General features: G+C 42.3%; 1 protein-coding gene across 1 annotated transcript; it reads right to left on the bottom strand.

The window, feature by feature from the left end:
• Positions 1 to 206: 206 nt before the first annotated feature.
• On the bottom strand, positions 207 to 19,309 carry LOC115201323 (aconitate hydratase, mitochondrial). Its single transcript, XM_029764853.1, has 17 exons — positions 19,233 to 19,309; positions 17,843 to 17,985; positions 17,225 to 17,483; positions 15,552 to 15,644; positions 15,176 to 15,334; positions 14,896 to 15,046; positions 14,548 to 14,652; positions 14,215 to 14,306; positions 14,026 to 14,131; positions 13,663 to 13,820; positions 13,302 to 13,375; positions 4,786 to 4,897; positions 4,386 to 4,667; positions 4,026 to 4,217; positions 3,603 to 3,735; positions 2,340 to 2,461; positions 207 to 2,166 (listed from the first exon to the last, which is right to left on the bottom strand). Exons 1-17 carry the CDS (start codon positions 19,266 to 19,268, stop codon positions 2,035 to 2,037), a joined length of 2,349 nt encoding a protein of 782 aa, XP_029620713.1. The 5' UTR covers positions 19,269 to 19,309; the 3' UTR covers positions 207 to 2,034.
• Between the last annotated feature and the right edge of the window lie 68 nt (positions 19,310 to 19,377).

Below are 19,377 nucleotides of genomic sequence, written 5' to 3'. Positions count from 1 at the left end.
ATTGCGGTCTGCAATTACACCCTTCTCGGCTCAGCGGATTTGGAGAAGTGTGACCAACTGTCTATCATGCTGCATAGAGATGGAAAATACAATAGATAATCACATGGTGCAAAAAACCCTGTCCGAGAGGGTTATCTCCCTCCCACACAGACAAAAAAAAAAAAAGTTACTCCAGACAGCACAACTTAGACCACAGAGGCAGTGTCTATAGTCATTGAAATGTCAATTTATTTTACAACCCATTGCGACTGGATAGCACTCATTTCTGCAATACAGAAAAAAAACACAGAAAAAGACATTTAAATACACATGGATCCAGACACTTTCCATACTGTAGACAGGAGGAGGGGGGTGATGATAGTATGAGTGACTGCGATTGTTTGGCATGTACATGCTGTCTAGGGGGTCAAGGCTAGAAGGGATCCAGCTTTTGTCAAATTAACATCAAAAGTATATTTTTCCCCCTTCATTTTAACTAACCCTTTTCCTAACCTAATTCTCAGAACCTGCTGCTTATGTCCTAACCTCCTACGAAAAGTCAAATCTGATGTTAATTTGACAAATGCTGGATCCCTTCTAGCCATGACCTGTCTGGGGGGGTGAGGGAATTATATCGAACAGACATTGAGGCCATGGTACCATTTCTTCCATTGCAAAGCAGAACACAGCACAGACTCGGAAAGCTGCTGCACATCGTCACTCAACTTTAATGCAGTTGGGATTTGATGTTTAAATGTGTTTTATAAAAATACAGAAAAATTCATAAAATGTGTAATTCCTTGCGGATATGTTTCTAGGCAGAGTTAGCTAGTATGTTAGAGAGAGTTCCCATACACTGCTAAGCAATGGAGTGTTTTAGGTGTCTGACACCAGGTTCACTTCGGTGGTAAAGACAAGGATTTTTTTCCTGGCCACGTAACCTGACTCGGACAAACTCTGGGCACTAACATGTAAGATTAGATAAAAGAGCGCAAAAAATGTAAATACACAGGACAGTGCGAAAGAGTCTGGTAGTCCAAGCAACACTGTTCTCTATGAGGAGACCGCATTAAACATTTCAATGCACATCCAAGCTTTGAGAGAGAAGAAAATACAATCACTAAAATATTTGAAGCTTTGACCTGTGTTGTATTATTATTCAGTGGTGGGCTGTTGTTACAAAGAGTTAACATACACATATAGATAAATCCATTTGCCTCGTATTAACCAGCATGTATATTCTATTCTTTGTATTTTGGAGAATCTACAACAAAATTAACAAAACACATCGTACGGCGTGTGGATAGAGCAGAAAAGACAAAGCGGACACTCGATCACTAACGCAGATAGATCGTGCCGCCTGCAACAGATACAGTGCTTGACTGGTGCAACTCAGAGGCAAGGTGAGCCACTACAGGACTGACTGAAACAGACTTCAAGCCTTGAACAACTGATAACAGGAGGAGCTGCAGTTGGCAGCGTATTAGGTTACCGTTCCTCTCAAAGTAGAGCGTGTTGGTGTGTACGTATGACACTTAACGGTAAGTGTCCCTTTTTATACAGTATCTGCGAGACAACATTCATGCCTGACAGACAGTTAATTATCTGTCTACCACAGTAACTCACAGTACCTTAAAACAACTACAGTAGTACCCATCTGTGTGTATACACTCCTGTACTGCAAAGTTTGATGTGTTTCTTACATATGAAAAGTTCTGTGGTTTGTGTTTGACTTGTCTATACAGTGCAGGGCAGTGGATGTCACATGCAGTGGTTGATGATTGTACTGGACCGGAATCATCATATTGGAGGGGTGTGGCTTTTATTCTTTACCACGTCTCAAAACTCTTAAGTCGCTTCCTCTCCCTCATCACTGATTGGTTAAACAGAGCTCATATTAAAAAGTACTTTTACCTTACAGATCAGTGATAAACATAAGGAGAGGGAGGAAGCCATTCAAGACTATCGAGACGTCCCAAATCTTTAAAACACAGCATGTCCCCTGTCCTCTCAACCCCTCCCCCTGTCGCCGTAGCTCTTCTTCCCTCTCTCAAGTTACTGGAGCTCCTTCATTCTGTTGAGGGCCGAGCCGGCCTGAAACCATTCGATCTGTGTCTCGTTGAAGGTGTGGTTTAGCTGGAACTCATCTTTGGTGCCGTCACTGTGCTTCACTACTGTAGACAGGGGCTGGAGGGGCAGGGATACACCATTAGAGATTTGGACATGTGAACCTTCTGGAAACAATGTCCCAGACCCTAATCTGGAGGTGGGCGATTCTGATGGGACAGTCTCATTTAGACCATGATTAGTTCATAATAGGCTGGAACAAAAGCCTACAGATTGGTGTAAGTGCCACTCACCTTTCCTGGGGTGAAGGTTGCAAGTCCTTTGATGGAGATCTTGTCGTCTGGGCGGATCTTGTCGTAGTCAGCGGGGTTCTGGAAGGTCAGGGGCAGCATTCCCTGTTTCTTCAGATTCGTCTCTGCAGAGAGGAAAGAAAAAAGGTTAGTTGGGTGGATGTTGAAAATGAAGTTGGCGAGGGAAGCAATGTAGATGCAATGTTCTGCTTACACACAAACTGTCCCCTTTAGCCTGTACGTAAGTTCACGTGGATCCTGTACGTAAGTTCACGTGGATCCTGTACGTAAGTTAACGTGGATATAGGGCTGGGCGATATGGCCAAACATAACATTTAAAATGTTTGACGGTATTTGATTAATAAAAATGTTCTACATTTTCTTTATGAGTAGTGCGTGACCTTAGGGTGTCAACACATACATTCTAAATGATTTCAATGGGTCTTTCTCCATTCTGATCGTTTTATACTGTTCAATTCAACAAAAATAATTTCCTGCATTTACATCAATTTCTGCACTCATTTGAAAATTTTCACAATATGAAAAAATAAAATAAAAAAAAGGCCTCATTTTTAACCAAATGTTGCAATTGCGATTTAGATCAAAACACTTGGGTGAACTTTTGGAATCATGGAAATAGAATGTTTATTTTATAGTTAGAATATAAATAGTGGTCACTTTGAATACAGTGTTGTTTGACATGAATGAAAATGCCGTCGACTAGTTATTGTGACAGGGTAGTAACCAAAGTGATGTTCAGTGTTTCCTAGGGGACCCCATAATCTTTGCCTACATTAAATCTTTATTCATGTAGTCAACATATTCATGCTTCGCCTATTCCTCTTTGATTTAGAAGATACTGTTGCACAAACATGCGGATTTAGGCCTCCACTAGCACTGGTATCAGGCTGTATTAGCTAGCTACGTTTGCTCTGACTCAGTACTTTTATTAGCTAGTTAGCGATTAGCATTAATGGCTAACACAATTTAGCTTAACTTGCTAAGAAAATACAAACTAGCCATTTGCTGATTTAAGAAACAAAACAAATATTGTAATTATAGAACGCTTGTGGATTTATATTAAGATCAAAGTGGAAACATCGTCGTCATCAACATTGTTGCATGTGCTGCATTGACCATTTAACAAACATTCAAATACCGTTACAGAAGGTATAGTAAAAACCCAAACCGGTCCGTGCATCAATACCGGTATATTGTAAAATACGGTATACCGCCCAGCCCTACATGGATTTTGTAGTAAGTTACCGTGGATCCTGGCAAAGCTCTTGACAATGATGCATCTTCCTCCCAAGTGTCTGGGCTCCAGGGCGGCATGCTCTCTGCTGGATCCCTCACCGTAGTTGTCATCTCCCACAACCACCCACGACAGACCGTTGGCCTGGGAGAGGAGGAAGGTGAGGAGAGTAAAAAAAATAATACGGGAAACCATTAAAATCCCTAATCAATTGCCGTTTCATACATTGATGGCCAAATGTTTAAGGGAATGCCTAATCGATATCAATCCCTCTTAGAAAAATTTATAAAAAAGGATAGAAAAAAAAGGGTCTGAATCTTAACGAGAGACTTTCAAAAGGAAAATTTGAGTGAAAAGTACACTTGTTGATCTCAAGTGAGGATGTGGTTTGAGCTAGGGGTCAAGGGTCATTGTTCATCATCCAGGGCGCTTACCTTGTAATGGCGGGCGACGTCAGGCACACCGCCGTACTCTCCTGTCAGCTGGTTCTTGATCTTGTTGACGCCGTCGTTCTCGATGTTGACTGCTCCAATTAGCATGTTGTTGGAGATGTTGTCAAGGTGACCACGGAACTTGAGCCATGGACCAGCGGCGCTGATGTGGTCTGTGGTGCATTTCCCCTTCACCTGGAGAGAGAGCATGAATGGTGGAATGGGAAAAGGAGAAGAGTAAGGTTGACTGGAAAGGATCACATTTTAAAAAGGAGTCTTAAGTTACAGAATACATTTCTATCCGAACATTCTATAATGTCGCACCCTCCTGAACAGACCCCAGTTTGTCCTTTGACCCCTGACCTTGATGAGGATTTGCAGGTCCTCCAGGTCACCTCCGGCCCACTTGTCAAAGGGCTCCAGCAGCTGCAGCCGGGTGCTGGTGGGGCTGACGTCCACCCTCAGCTTTGAGCCACCCTCGGCAGGGGGGTGCTGGTAGGTATCCTGACCGGGGTCAAAGTCCAACTTGGGCAGCTCGTCTGCACTGGGGGGCTTCAGCTTGAACTTCTCTCCATTGGCGGCCGTAAGGTAATCAACCTCGGGGTTGAAATCCAGGGTTCCTGCGATGGCCAGGGCTGTGACGATCTGGAGGCGCAGAGGACAAGGGAAAGAGGCAAGGTGTGTGTGCAAGTGTATAATATTTCTATGCGAGTGAGAAAAGAGAAAGTCAGAAAATAAGGTGCATTTAGCGTCCTAAAAGTACCTCAGGGGAGGCGACAAAGGCGTGTGTGGCTGGGTTGGCGTCATTCCTGGCGGTGAAGTTCCTGTTGTAAGATGTGACGATGGTGTTCTTCTCTCCCTTCTTCACATCACGCCTGAACAGAAACATCAACTTAGCACCATCCCAAATGGAACCCTAATTCCCTATATAGTGCACTACTTTTGACCAAAGCACTATGGGCCATGGTCAAAAGCAGTGCACTACACAGGGAATAGGATGCTATTTGAAACACTCCCAATATCTTAAGACACATTTAAGTCTAAATGAATAACAGAATGAACATGAATAGGGCTGTAGCAGTCATGAAATTTCGTCAGTTGGTTATTGTCATGCAAATTCTGCCGCTCTCACAGTAATTGATGTTAATTAACAAACACGTTTAGCATCTCCAGGCCTCCACACAAGCTGCTGATGCGGGTCTTTGCGCCTTTGGAACAAAATCACCACAATATATCCCTTTAGGACTATCCTAAACAAAAAAATGAATATTGGGTGACCGAGTAATCTGTTCTACCAATATATTGGTAGAAATTTTAAAAAAAGTGTATTTTTCATTTTTAGACACATCCTATGTGTTTTAACCTAATCAACTATATGCACTGAGCTTGTCTTATGCTTTGAGTGCACTGTTTGATGAAATAATTAAAAAAGACATGAGGGAGTCCAACCGCAGTTGATTTGATTGTGCTGGGCGGGCTCAGACTTCCTGTGCAGTGTTAAAAAATAAATCGAGACATCGAGTGACTGACGAGCACCCGTTGTCTCTCCCTCTCCTCCCTACTGCAGCGACCAGCACAGAACAGTGTTTACTGTGCTGTCCATGTTACTGAACCTGCAAAATAATTACAGCCATTTGACAAAAGTTGTTACAGAATCCCTCATTTGTTTAACTTCATTAGGGTAGGGGGCACTATTTTCACCTCCGGATGAAAAGCGTGCCCAAAGTAAACTGCCTGCTACTCAGTCCCAGAAGCTAGGATATGCATATAATTGGTAGATTTGGATAGAAAACACTAAAGTTTCCAAAACTGTTAAAATAATGTCTGTGAGTATAACAGAACTGATATGGCAGGCGAAAACCTGAAAAATATCTATCCAGGAAGTGGGATTTTTTTTATTTTTGTAGTTTCTATTGAATGCCTATACAGTATCCATTGACTTAGGACTCAAATTGCACTTCCTATGGCTTTCACTAGATGTCAACAGTCTTTAGAAATTGTTTCAGGCTTGTATTCTGAAAAATGAGGGAGTAAGACCCCTTTGAATGAGTGGACCATTCAGTGTCCGAGGTTTTTCTATGTGCGCGACCGAGAGCACACCTTTCTTGTTTTCCTTTTATATTGACGAACCTTTTGTCCGGTTGAAATGTTATTGATTATTATGACTAAAAACAAAGAGGTTTGATTATAAACATCGTTTGACATATTTCTACGAACTTTACTGATACTTTGTCTGTTGTGATTGCCTTTGAGCCTGTGGATTACTGAACAAAATGGAGGTTTTTGGATATAAAGAGGGACTTTATCAAACATTTGAGTAAATGGGAGTCTTGTGAGTGCAACCATGTGAAGATCAAAGGTAAGTGATTAATTTTATCACTATTTCTGACTTGTGTAACTCCTCTACTTGGCTGGTAACTTTGTAATGATTTGTCTGCTGGGCGCTGTTCTCAGATAATCGCATGGTATGCTTTTGCCGTAAAGCCTTTTTGAAATCTGACACCGTGGTTGGATTAACAACAAGTTAATCTTTAAACCGATGTATAACACTTGTATGTTTTATGAATTTTTATGAGTATTTCTGTTTTTGAATTTGGCGCTCTGCAATTTCACTGGATGTTGGCCAGGTGGGACAGTAGCCTCCCACACGCCCTAGAGAGGTTAAGAAAAACATTCCCTATTCCCGCAACCCTTCCTCTCGTTACGTGAGATGTATGCATCGCAAATTGGAGGCAGAGGACATGACAAAAACTTGAAAACGGGGGAACGTTTACTGCTTGCTCAGGAGGTAAAAGGGAAGTAAGATGTGTGGAATAAATTTCACTAGTTGTGGAAAATACTGGCGATCAAGAAAAAAGGAGCAAGCGCTGTGTGCATGTGTACCAAACAGGTGCTGTTAGATTACAATATCATTTATCTGATGGTTTGGAACAATGTAAACACTAAATAAATAAGTGTACCAGACTTGTTTTGGGGGGGGGGGTGCAGACCTTTATTACAGCAAAGACTAAAAACAGTCGCATGCATTCGTGAATGCAATTGCTGACATGGAATGGTTTATTTATTGTTTATGCAAAATATTCATAGTTAGCCTTGTTATTTTAAAAACTAAAACGCTTGATTGCATTTAAAATCATGAATGACTTATGCTGTGTAATGACATGAACGACTGAATGATTGCTTGATTACAGTAGCCTATATTAAAGTATTGAAGTTATGGTATTAAGTCTAAACAGGACGCACTCTTAGGCCTACAGCTTGATGGTGGTTAAGGCTGCTATACTAAGCCTACTAATGTCAATGACAGTTATGATCATTATAATAACAATAAGACCAAGAAATGGGTCATTATTATAAATATTATTTGAGACAATTTCGAACAGTGTAAACACAAAATAAACAAGTAATACTCTAATGAAACAAAGTGTAAAGCCTTTATTACAGAATAGCACTTGAGGCTCACGGAATCAGTAGGCTATTAACCTCTTGGGTAAGGGGGCAGTATTTTGAATTTTGGATGAATGTAAACTGCCTGTTACTAAGGCCCAGAAGCCAGGATATGCATATGCATGGTAGTATTGGATAGAAAACACTAAAGTTTCCAAAACTGTTAAAATAATGTCTGTGAGTATAACAGAACTGATATGGCAGGCAAACCTGAGGAAAATCCATCCAGGAAGTGGGATATTTTTGATGTGTACTTTTCTATTGAATGCCTATACAGTATCTAAATGGTTAGGACCCAGATTGCAGTTCCTATTGCTTCCACTAGATGTCAGTCTTTAGACATTGTTTCAGGCTTGTATTCTGAAAAATGAGACCATTTTGTAAGTGGCATGCAGAATGAAGCAGAGCTCATTTGCGCTCGTGACCGATTGCGCGCCGTTCGTTGCTTTTCCCTTTCTATTGAAAACACTATTTTCCGGTTGAAATATTATCGATTATTTAGACAATAGACAACCTGAGGATTAATTATAAACATTGTTTCGACAAACTTTACCGGTACTATTAGGATGTATTCGTCTGCATGTCGTGACCGCCTTTGAGCCAGTGGATTACTGAACAAAAACACTCCAACAAAAGATTGGGACATAGAGGGACTTTATCGAACAAAACACAAATTTGTGTATCAGGGACTCTTGTGACTGCAACCATATGAAGATCAAAGGTAAGTGATTCATTTTATCGCTATTTCTGACTTTCGTGACTCCTCTACTTGGCTTGAAAATGTTTGTATGCTTTTGTAAGCGGGGCTCTGTCCTCAGATAATCACATGGTATGCTTTTGCCGTAAAGCCTTTTTGAAATCTGACACAGCGGCTGGATTAACAAGAAGTTAAATCTTTAAGTCGATGTATAACACTAGTATTTTTATGAATGTTTAAATTGACCATTTCTGTATTTTGAATTTGGCGCTCTGCAATTTCACCGAATGTTGGCCAGCTGGGACGCTAGCCCATAAGAAGTTTAAACAAACACTCAAACAGGCAACACAAGCAGGATCTGGCACACGTGAGAGAGAGATATTAAGCCAGGCACATTTAACAGTTAGTTGATTATGGACCTAATTAAGTTAGGGTTTTCTCACTATTCTTAAGGCAATGGCTGTTTTCTCGTCTCCAGGGTTCGTACAGTCAGTGGCAAGTCAAATTCATGGACTTTCAAGTACTTGTTCAAGCACCAATATTTAAAGGACCATCAATCTGTAAGTTCCTATTATGCAATTGTTTCTAGTCGCAAACAGATGGCAGTATATCGCCACAACCTCATGAAAAAAAAAGACTGACTTACAAGTTCTACTCAATACATGTTACATTACTTATTTACTACATGAGTGGTAAGTCAGGACTGAGGATGTTGACTGATTTCCTTATATGAACTGTAACTCAGTAAAAACGTTTAAATTGTTGCGTTAATATTTTTGCTCAGTGTACATATTAAATTGTCTTAATATTTCAAATATGACATGAAAGTGATAGTGTAAAAGGCCCTTAGTTGACTCAAATGTTGCATTCTATACCCATTTGAAAAGAAACAAGTTATGAATGTGTTTGATAAAGATTAAAGACTCTCTCGGGAGCCTATTTAGAATTTTAGGGACTCCAAGTTTGGGAACCACTAACCTATCTCCCTGCTTGCTTCCTCGCTCGATCTCTTTCATTGGAACCTGACTCACCAGTCGGGCTCACTACTCTCTATAAAAAAAAAGGTATTTGGGTATGACAACTTATAGTAGCCCATCTTAATTATAGCTAGCATAAATTTCAGTCAACTGCTCCTGCTGAGGTCAGGCTCCGTGTAATGTTAGCTTCTTACTTCATCCTTGTAGCCAGCAAGTTATAGCTAGCTACCTGGCTAATAGCCGGAGCCCTTGAGCTACCTAGACATCAGACTGAAATATCAGCGACTATTTACTAGTTCTAAATTCTCTGAAAGTCAGGCAGGGGGTTTGTTTGGGGGATGTCTTGACACGGCAGGAGTTGATGGATGTTAAAAAAAAAATGTTGACTGTCAGCGGAGTCTCTCTGCCACTGTAGGTCTGGGCTGAGGTAGTTTGTGTCCTCTCTGCCTGTGTCGTGGGCGGAGTTTTCCTCCACTACGTCCCTGGTTGAGTCTGGTAAAACCCCTCCATAAACATCAATATCACGCCAGGCAGGCTTGAATCTACATTTGCCCGGCATTTTAGCTATTGATGTGACGTTCGGCAGCACCTAAGTCAGTTAGTTCTGTACCTGCCTTGCTGAGTGGCAGTGTGGGTAGAAACACCTGAGGAAAGCAAACTCTGTAGTCTGCCTAAAAGTTGATTCGCGAGACCAATACATTCCTAATATTTTTCAGAATATATTCGATCATTTTCTGTTTTAATTTTAAAAGCACTTTTCAAGAACCAACTTCAGAAAATGTCAGATTTTTAAGGCCTTCCAGTACTTGAATTTCAGAGCGCCAAATTCAAGTACTTTAAGCACCTTGTGTAAACCATGCTGTCTTGTAACTCCACTGCTGCCTCCGCATTCGTTCGCCACCAATATGCTGGGTAACATTGCTATTATGCACATAGCAACATGGTCTAGGAAAAGGTGCCAATTCAAAAGCGCACTGATGTTTCAGAACCGTGGACAGCGAACACTAACGCGGGAGAAAGCGCTTCGTTATAGTGTTGCACCATTGTTCTTATATAATAACCATATACAACTTCAGTAGCACGTCTTAGAGATGGACCGTGCCATCCCCATGGCACCACAATGAATTAGTCCACTCAAAGGCGTGAAATCAGACAAGTGTCTTGTACACCATTTATTGCTTTTTGCGTGACTAAAGAAATCTTTGTCGACCAAAAGCCTATCGACTAAATGGGGTCAGCCCTATATCCATACATTTATTTTAGGCAGGTCTAAAGATACATTTTCTTCAAATCATAATGCATTTCAGAAGAACAGAATGTGTGTTGGCCTACTGCATGTTATCTGGCTATGCACCAGGTCATAGGATTGTTCATTTAGCAGACAAGATATGCTTATAAATTCTGTGCCATTATTTTATAGTAAGAAGAATATAATTGAACTTAGCTGAATAAAATAAAAAGGATATTTTTCCCCATTCAGGAGCATACACATAAGTGGCTATGTTGAGTGTAAAAATGATCATTAGAAAAATGGTCCTGTACGCTAGATTTAGAGTTAATTGCTACTTTAGTTGTGAATGATACAAACCTTAGAAATCAAAAGATGCAGTGTATTCGGAAAGTATTCAGACCCTTTGACTTTATCCACTGTTAATTTTACAGCCTTATTCTAAAATGGATTAAGTTGTCACCCCCCCCCAAACTGAAATATTACATTTACATAAGTATTCAGACCCTTTACCAAGTACTTTGTTGAAGCACTTTTGGCAGCGATTACAGCCTCGACTCTTCTTGAGTATGACGCTACAAGCTTGGCACACCTGTATTTGGGGAGTTTCTCCCATTCTTCTCTGTAGATCCTCTCAAACTGTGTCAGGTTGGATGCGGAGAGCCACTGCACAGCTATGTTCACGTCTCTCCAGAGATGTTTGATGGGGTTCAAGTCCGGGCTCTGGCTGGGCCACTCAAGAACATTGAGACTTGTCCCGAAGCCACTCCTGCGATGTCTTAGCTGTGTGCTTAGGGTTGTTGTCCTGTTGGAAGGTGAACCTTCGCCCCAGTCAGAGGTCCTGACCAGGTTGTAATCAGGCATCCCTGTGCTTTGCGCCGTTCTTCTTTACCTCAATCCTGACTAGTCTCCCAGTCCCTGCCGCTGAAAGAAATCCCCACAGCATGATGCTGCCACAACCATGTTTCACCAGAGGGATGGTATTGGCCAGGTAATGAGCGCAAGCTTTCCTCCAGATGTGACGCTTGGCATTCAGGCCAAAGAATTAAATCTTGGTTTTATTAAACCGGAGAATCTTGTTTCTCATGGTCAGAGTCCTTTAGGTGCCTTTTGGCAAACTCCAAGCGGGCTGTCATGTGCCTTTTACTGAGGTGGCTTCCATCTGGCCACTCTACCATAACGGCCTGATTAGTGGAGTGCTGCTAAGATGGGAGAACCTTCCAGAAGGACAACCATCTCAACAGAGGAACTCTGAAGCTCTGTCAGAGTTACCAAGGCCCTTCTCCCCCCAATTGCTCAGTTTGGCTGGGCAGACAGCTCTAGGAAGAGTCTTGGTGGTTCCAAACTTCTTCCATCTAAGAATGATGGAGGCCACTGTTCTTGGGGACCTTCAATGCAGCAGAATTTTTTTTGGTACCCTTCCCCAGATCTGTGCCTCGAGACAATCCTGTCTCAGAGCTCTACGGACAATTCCTTCGACCTCATGGCTTGGTTTTTGCTCTGACATGCACTGTCAACTGTGGGACCTTATATAGACAGGTGTGTGCCTTTCCAATTCATGTCCAATCAATTGAATTTACCACAGGTGGACTCCAATCAAGTTGAATTGTAGAAACATCAAGGCTGATCAATGGAAACAGGATGCACCGGAGCGCAATGTCAAGTCTCATCGCAAAGGGTCTGAATACTTATGTAAATAAGCAATCTTTTTTCGTTGTTGAAATTTGCAAACATTTCTAAAAAATAGATGTCACCTGGTCATTATGGCATATTGATGAGGAATTGGTTTTATTTAATCCATTTTAGAATAAGGCTGTAATGTAACAAAATGTGGAAAAAGTCAAGGGGTCTGAATGCATTCTACGGGCTGCATGATGCGGCTATAGGCTATTGACTTGAGAAAGTCGCAAAGAAAAGAAAACTGCCGCTCTGTACCTTGCCTCAGGCTGCACACGCCGTTTCCTCATATTTTCACCCATCAGACTATTCTCCATTTAGTCTAGTCTTTACTAATACGTTAAATTAGTTTTGATTTAGAATGGCCCATTATTAAATGAGCAAGACAAAAAAAGACGACATGTCATCTGTATACACTGAAATAGCGAAGACGCCACTTTCCTGCAGGTATGTTTCACTCTGTTGGATAGGCTAATTGTGTAATTTCGCTGCACGACAGGTGAAATTTCACCCAAACCTGTTCCTGCAGATACCCAGTGCTTAATTTGGGAAAGTGAACAGTAACACATTTTCACAACGAAACATTTGATTAAACTATTGACAGCCGCTCTCTCTGCACACTGGAGAAAGGAATGAAGGAGAGAGTAGAGATATTAACTCACTGTGGTGAGATTCTGTTGCTAAAAGGTATTGTGTCAGCCTATTTTTTTATATACATGTTTTCCTGTCATGTATATTATGCAGTAAGCCATGTATTGTATAAAGACACAATCATTATTTTAATTCAGTTTTTTTGGGGGTGGGGGCTTGGGCTGAAATATAGGCCTATGCATAAGCTCTAATATGCATATGGCTGTTTTGAATGAATCATCACCTTAGAAAAACACTGTCCATTTAATTTTGTTAGGCTTTGAAACATCCACAACTGTTTTAGACTCAGTTTCAACCTGTTGAACTTTGCTTCAAATTGATCAATCACAGTGAAGTGAGTTTTAAAAGTGTATACTGTTTTGATGCGATTAGCGATTATATTTGCATTGATGTCAGAGTGGTTTGAAGGACAGTAGAGCCCTGAGTACCAGGCATTAGCGACCTGATGATCGTACTACTAATGCATGTCCAGAGTGCATAACAGGAGATTACCATGACTCAACAGTCACATCAAATTTTACTGCGGTCATGACTCATGACTGCCAGTAATACGATCACCCCAACAACTCTTAACATAAATGAGTAAGTCAACTAATTATTACCTGTCCCACTGTCCAATGCAGGGTCCACAGGCGTTGGCCAGGACCATTCCACCAACATCACCAAGGATCTTGGACTACAGAACATACAGCTTCAAATTAGGAGCAGCTAGTAGAAGTAGTTCCTGCTGAAGATATCAACATCCATGGCTCCAATTACAAATTGGCTATATATAATGCCCTTAAAACTAGAGAGCAGAGCTGTGTCAAAGTTACCATCCTTGATTCTTAGGAGGATGTCAACAATATTTTACAACAGTCATCCTGTTACCTTGATTTTGTAGGAGAGTGACCAGCACCCAAGACATCCCTGATCATATCCCCTTCCCCTATACTAGACATCTGCCCGTGCCCATTGACTCACATATCCATCTCGTTCGATTGTTGCGCGGATCTGTTCAGACCCGGGGGTGATGGTGAACGCAGCCTTGCACTTCAGACCTTTGTCCAGGGCCTGTTTGGCCACGGAGGCAGAGCGGCCCATGTCCTCATAACTGGAGTTGGTGCAGCTGCCAATCAGACCTGAGGGGAGGGGACAGAGAGCTTAAGGAGCCACCTGCTGCATGTCTACTTTCTCAATAGAAAATCTATAGATCAGTATATAAGGCTAAAGCCAGATGTATAGTTAATAATATAGTAATAGCACAAAAATAGCTCTAAACAGAGACATGGTTGTGAGAGCCAGTGGCCAGCTATGAGGTCAAAAGGATCTGAAGGCTGCACTGACCCACTTTTACTTCCAGGGGCCAGCCATTTTTCACTGCCGTGGCCCCAATGTCTGCCATGGGGTGGGCCAGGTCAGGGGTGAAGGGCCCATTGATGTGGGGCTTCAGCTAGGAGGGACAGAAAAGTAGCATGGTTAGGTTGGGTGTGTGGGGGGGTGTGTGAGAGAGAAAGAGCAGGGGAGGGCACTCACCTCATCTAGATTGATCTCGACCATTGAGTCATACTCACAGCCCGCGTCAGGAACCAGCAGGTCAGCATAATCGTCAGCCAGGGCAGCAATGTCTGAGATGATAGGGAGGGCAACGGGTCAGATAAATGGATCAAACATCTCTTTAAAAAGAAATGACAACCCTTTCAGGGGAGCGTCCAAAATGGCACCCTATTCCCCTTATAGTGTATTACATAGGGAATAGGATGCCATTTGGGACGCATTCCCAGGACTTCCACAAACATATTCAGCATATAACCTGAGATCATTGCATATCACACACATAGACGTGTTTGACGACATGAACTGACTGACCTCCACGGCCAGTCTTCTCCAGGTAGGTCTTCATGCGGTGGTTGTAGGGGAACACAGAGGTAGTGGCTCCAATCTCAGCCCCCATGTTGCAGATAGTGGCCATTCCTAAAACCCACAATGGTCTGTAGGTTACTATAGGCATTTCTACAACACAAAATTAGTGTGGCTTGATAGCAAACACTTGACGATTATGTATGGTGTGAGGAGCACAAAAAAACAGAAGTACAGTATATTAGACCAGAGATCAGCTGGTCACCATCCTAGATAGATTATGAACTGTCTTATTGACTACATAACCCCCATGAAGTGTGCAGTAGAGTGCAGAGGTAACCAAGTCCTCCCTCTGACCTGTGCAGGAGATGGAGTCCACCCCAGGTCCGTGGTACTCCACAATGGCTCCAGTACCTCCCTTCACGGTCAAAATCCCAGCAACCTTAAGGATCACGTCCTTGGGGGATGTCCATCCTGACAGCTTGCCTGTCAGCTTCACCCCAATAACCTGCCGTTGGAGAACATGGTTAAGTGAGGTTTATGTAGTATCAGTTGTAGAAACACATACCACTGTACTATATTACTGGGACTTCAGGAAAAAGGTTTGTGTTAAATACAAACTGGGAGTCACACTTACATTGGGACACTTGAGCTCCCAGGGGATGCCAGCCATGACATCAACAGCATCAGCCCCTCCCACTCCAATGCAGATGGAGCCCAGTCCGCCACCATTGGGTGTGTGAGAGTCTGTGCCAATCAGCAACACCCCTGGGTAGGCATAGTTCTCCAGAATGATCTGAAATGATGCAATATGGTAGTCAAATATGGAACTTCATTATAAAATGTGCAATATCTTGTTAACATAACATTAACATATAATGGAATTCTGGACATACATTCATAAACATTGTATTGGAATGTAATTCTAAACTCAAGTGAAAGCATTACCATAAATCAACACTAGGAAAAATAGTGCCTTAAAGTGTAATTTCAGATTAGCCTTGTTACTGTACCTGATGGATTATGCCAGAGCCTGGTTTCCAGAAGCCCACTCCATATTTAGCTCCAGCACTGGCCAGGAAGTTATACACCTCCGCATTAATATCCTAAGGACCAAGAGAAAAGGACATATTATTATTACCGGTACTCTATTCCCTAGTCCTGCCTCCATCCCCCAGGACTGATGATTTTACATTTTAGTCATTGAGCAGACGCTCTTATCCAGTGCGACTTACATGAACAATTAGGGTTAAGTGCATTGCTCAAGGGCACGTCGCTCACCTAGCCAGCTCGGTATTTGAACCAGCGACCTTTCCATTACTAGCCCAAAGCTATTAACAGCTAGGCTACCTGCCTCCATCCCCCTTACCAGGACTGAAATATCTTGATTTTAGGGGCAAGGTCATTTGGCCTTGCAGAGGTGCCCAACCTGCTAGGTCACCAAGGACATTAACCTAAAGAGCCAATAAATGCATTTGAAAACAGAAAAGCTAGTGTTCTTTGGTTAAGAAAAAAGAACATACTAAAATAATTAGCTATGTCAAAGTGTAGGTGATAGGCTATACGTATTGGCTACAGCCTCATGTCCACACCAACATGGAGGCACCAGAAAATGTAGCCAAACTTGAATGAAAAATATAATGTAGGATAATTAATATTAACACCTAAAGGCTCGATTCTGTCAACATACTTGAGATAGGCCAGTGCCTGTTGCGCACCACAACGTCACCCACCTTGCAATCTAAGCAGAGTCAGTCAGTATTTTGAAGCCATTTAACCATAAAATGTTTCAAACCTGGACTTTTTATTTTATGAGGCATGTCTTACCTTACTTCAAAATAGCCTAGTCAAATTCTGGCCATAGGACTGTTGAGGGAATTATTTTATAAACCCTTCCTCATATCATTGAAACCAGTAGGCCATTTCGCTCAATCAACTTTCATTGTCCAGCAGCCAGACACAATCCTAGTTGCAGCTTAATAGCTTCCCTCTTTCTAAAGGATATTGTCATTTGCCACTAATTGCATTTTGGAAGAGTCACACATATAGCCTACTGCACCTATACTGTGAAGAGTTAACAGTTTATCAACATATTAAGCTAAACATTCTGATCTGTTGCACCAGCCCAACTGCTTTTAAAACAGTTTTTGTTTTTTTATGAATTTGGGATCCATCATCCCACAACTGTTCCAGATTCTGTTTGGAATATTTATTTATCGTACAGAACGACAAGCTGACCAATAGAAAATGTATATTTTTGTACTATGGGGGATAGTAGATTGACATAGGCTAGTGCTTTTGCTATACGTTACTCATCTTGTTGACTGAGGAAATGTAAATGTGGACAGTTCTAACTTATTCAATGTGTGCCTCGACATTAGATAAGAATGACACACACCTTTGCCCAACCTTTCCCCAATGTGTGGATCTTCATTTGTAGTCTACTTCAGAGCTGCGAGGAATGTGATAAGGACCAGATGACGTGATGGACATTGGCCAATAAGAATTGAGATATCTGAGAGAGCCATATGAGGGAGGTGCTTAGGAGTACAGCGATTGGCAGCCAAGAGATTATTATACTCAGCCACAAGGCATGGATTTTTTTTAGGGGGCATTACGGCCACACAAGGGGGGAGACGGCCATCGCTGTCGCCGGGAAATTCGAGGCCTGCCCCTGACCTCTCACCTTTGCCCTTGCCAGGTCCTTGGCTCCTCCAATCTGGGCCTCGATCAGATGATCACAGTGGATGGTGGAGGGCACGGCCACCTGGGGCAGGCCACTGCTGATGAACTGCAGCATGGCCATCTGGGCTGTGGCGTCCTGCATGGCCACGCGGTCCGGCCGCAGACGCAGGTACGTACGGCCCCTGGCAATGTCCTGCCCCACAGGGTCATCCAGATGGCCGTAGACAATCTTTTCTGAGAGGGTGAGGGGACGGTTGAGTCTGAAAGGGAGGGCAGAGAGTGTGCAGAGTTACTGTAAAGGGATACAAGTAGCTCTAATTGTACAGCTGACACTGAACATAAAGCATGCGTTACAGTCCCATCATTGCCTAGGCAAGAAATTGAAGTTGGCTAAGTCAGAAACAGAATGGCACCACAATAGAACAGGCCTGCCACCCATCTCACTGAAACAGGCACATGTTCTAGTGAAACAGGCACATGTTCTAGTGAAAACAGGCACATGTTCTAGTGTAAACAGGCACATGTTCTAGTGTAAACAGGCACATGTTCTAGTGTAAACAGGCACATGTTCTAGTGTAAACAGGCACATGTTCTAGTGTAAACAGAGGGGCATACAGACCTCTTGCGCACAATGTTGACATTCTCATTGAGCTTCTCATAGTTGACGTAGTTGCTGGGCTCAAAGCGGCTCATTGACACTTTGGCCTTGGCATTGAAGGCTGCAGACACGTGCAGGCGCCGCACACCCTGGCCCAGGGCAAGCTGGGGACAGAGATAATAATCATTTAAAAAAGTGAACATCAAAATAATTTGGGCCTAGATTTAAATAAGTCTTTGGTTGCTGTACTGTAGCCCATGAGTAAACAACTTGGATTAAAAAGTGTGCCTGCACCTGCAATGAAATAAGAAATAAACCATAAAAAGGGAAGGGTGGGTTTATTACAAAGTTATGCACAAGTATGTGTATAGAGAGCAGTATGTGGGTGGGAGTTGCCAATAAAACCTTACATTTTCTTGTTGAGCACATAAAGACTCATTCTAGCTCAAGGTGAAACAACTCTTCCTGTGCCTCTATATGGGAGCAGTGGAATTGTATGGCTTTAAGGCCTTTCATTGTATGGAACCAGATGAGATCATATAATTGGCACAATGCGGGGTAAACAAGCATTCGAGAATGTATGCATGTGTTTGCCAGCATGCCAACGCCAAATAAAGACAGACAGTTATCGGGAAAATTCTAATGTTTAGTCACTAATCAGCACTAAATGAGTCATTCAATTAAAATCCCTGAACCCAGGCATACAACTGACAGCTACAACAGCTGAGACATACAGCAATAAACAGGTATTGTTGTCTTTCCGTGTCACCAAAGAGGTGCTGTCACTCAAAGGTATGGGGAGGAAAACAGATCTATGATCAAACAGCTCCAGATATTAGATTTTTTTTTAAATATAAAAAAAAAACACCTTAACATAACGCAAATAAATCCATTTTGACTTGAGAGTGAAAAAACCCCCACATATTTTAAAAAAGACCAGAAAGTCAAGAATCGTATGACAAACTGCTTTCTAATGACACCACTCTCTCGGGACACTAGTCTAACCGTGTTTTCACTGGACATGCTGCGTCGTGCTTGCCAGCGCCTTGTGCGGTTGCTATGCGCACTAACCTTGCGTTAACCTTGCGACCAACAAACGTGTCCTCGGTTGAAATGACATATAGAGCGCATAGACATCGTACATTAGGGCACCTTCATCCAATTTTCAACATTACAATTGGCTTTAAAAAGCCATATTTGTGTAGAAATGACAAACTTGAGTTCATGACGAAGCTTTGACTTAGGACAAGATGACCTGGGTAGTCGGCAAGAATGATCGTATTCTCTCAGACAAACATCTTATAAAGACATCAGGTCCACATCCAAAGTGCATTCACTTGTATTTGAAGGTGAACTCTCACACATCGATGGTACGTAAATGCGACAAAATGTGTGAAAAACTGTCACTTACCTGGAGCCGGGCAACGGTAAGACAGTATGTCGCCATTTTGTGCACTGACAAAGATGTGTCGCGCAAAGGTGACGTCAGGTTTTGTAGCCGTCAAAGTCGCGTGTCTTTGCAGGAAAATAGAACGCAAGTGTGAAGTTGTATTAGA

The sequence above is a fragment of the Salmo trutta genome, chromosome 10 (genome assembly GCF_901001165.1).
Source record: "Salmo trutta chromosome 10, fSalTru1.1, whole genome shotgun sequence".
NCBI lineage: Eukaryota > Metazoa > Chordata > Actinopteri > Salmoniformes > Salmonidae > Salmo > Salmo trutta.
The sequence above is the reverse complement of the archived record's forward strand: the minus strand, read 5'-3'. Positions and strand labels throughout refer to the sequence as shown.

Bases quoted from the DNA above. Each gene is read 5' to 3' on its own strand.
- LOC115201323 (XM_029764853.1), bottom strand. From the start codon at position 19,268: ATGGCGACATACTGTCTTACCGTTGCCCGGCTCCAG. The intron at 13,821-14,025 runs GTCAGTGCAGCC...CCCTCCCCTCAG, and splicing joins GCCCCTGGAAGTAAAAGTGG to GTCTGATTGGCAGCTGCACC. The intron at 4,218-4,385 runs GTCAGGGGTCAA...CTCTCTCTCCAG, and splicing joins ACCTGCAAATCCTCATCAAG to GTGAAGGGGAAATGCACCAC.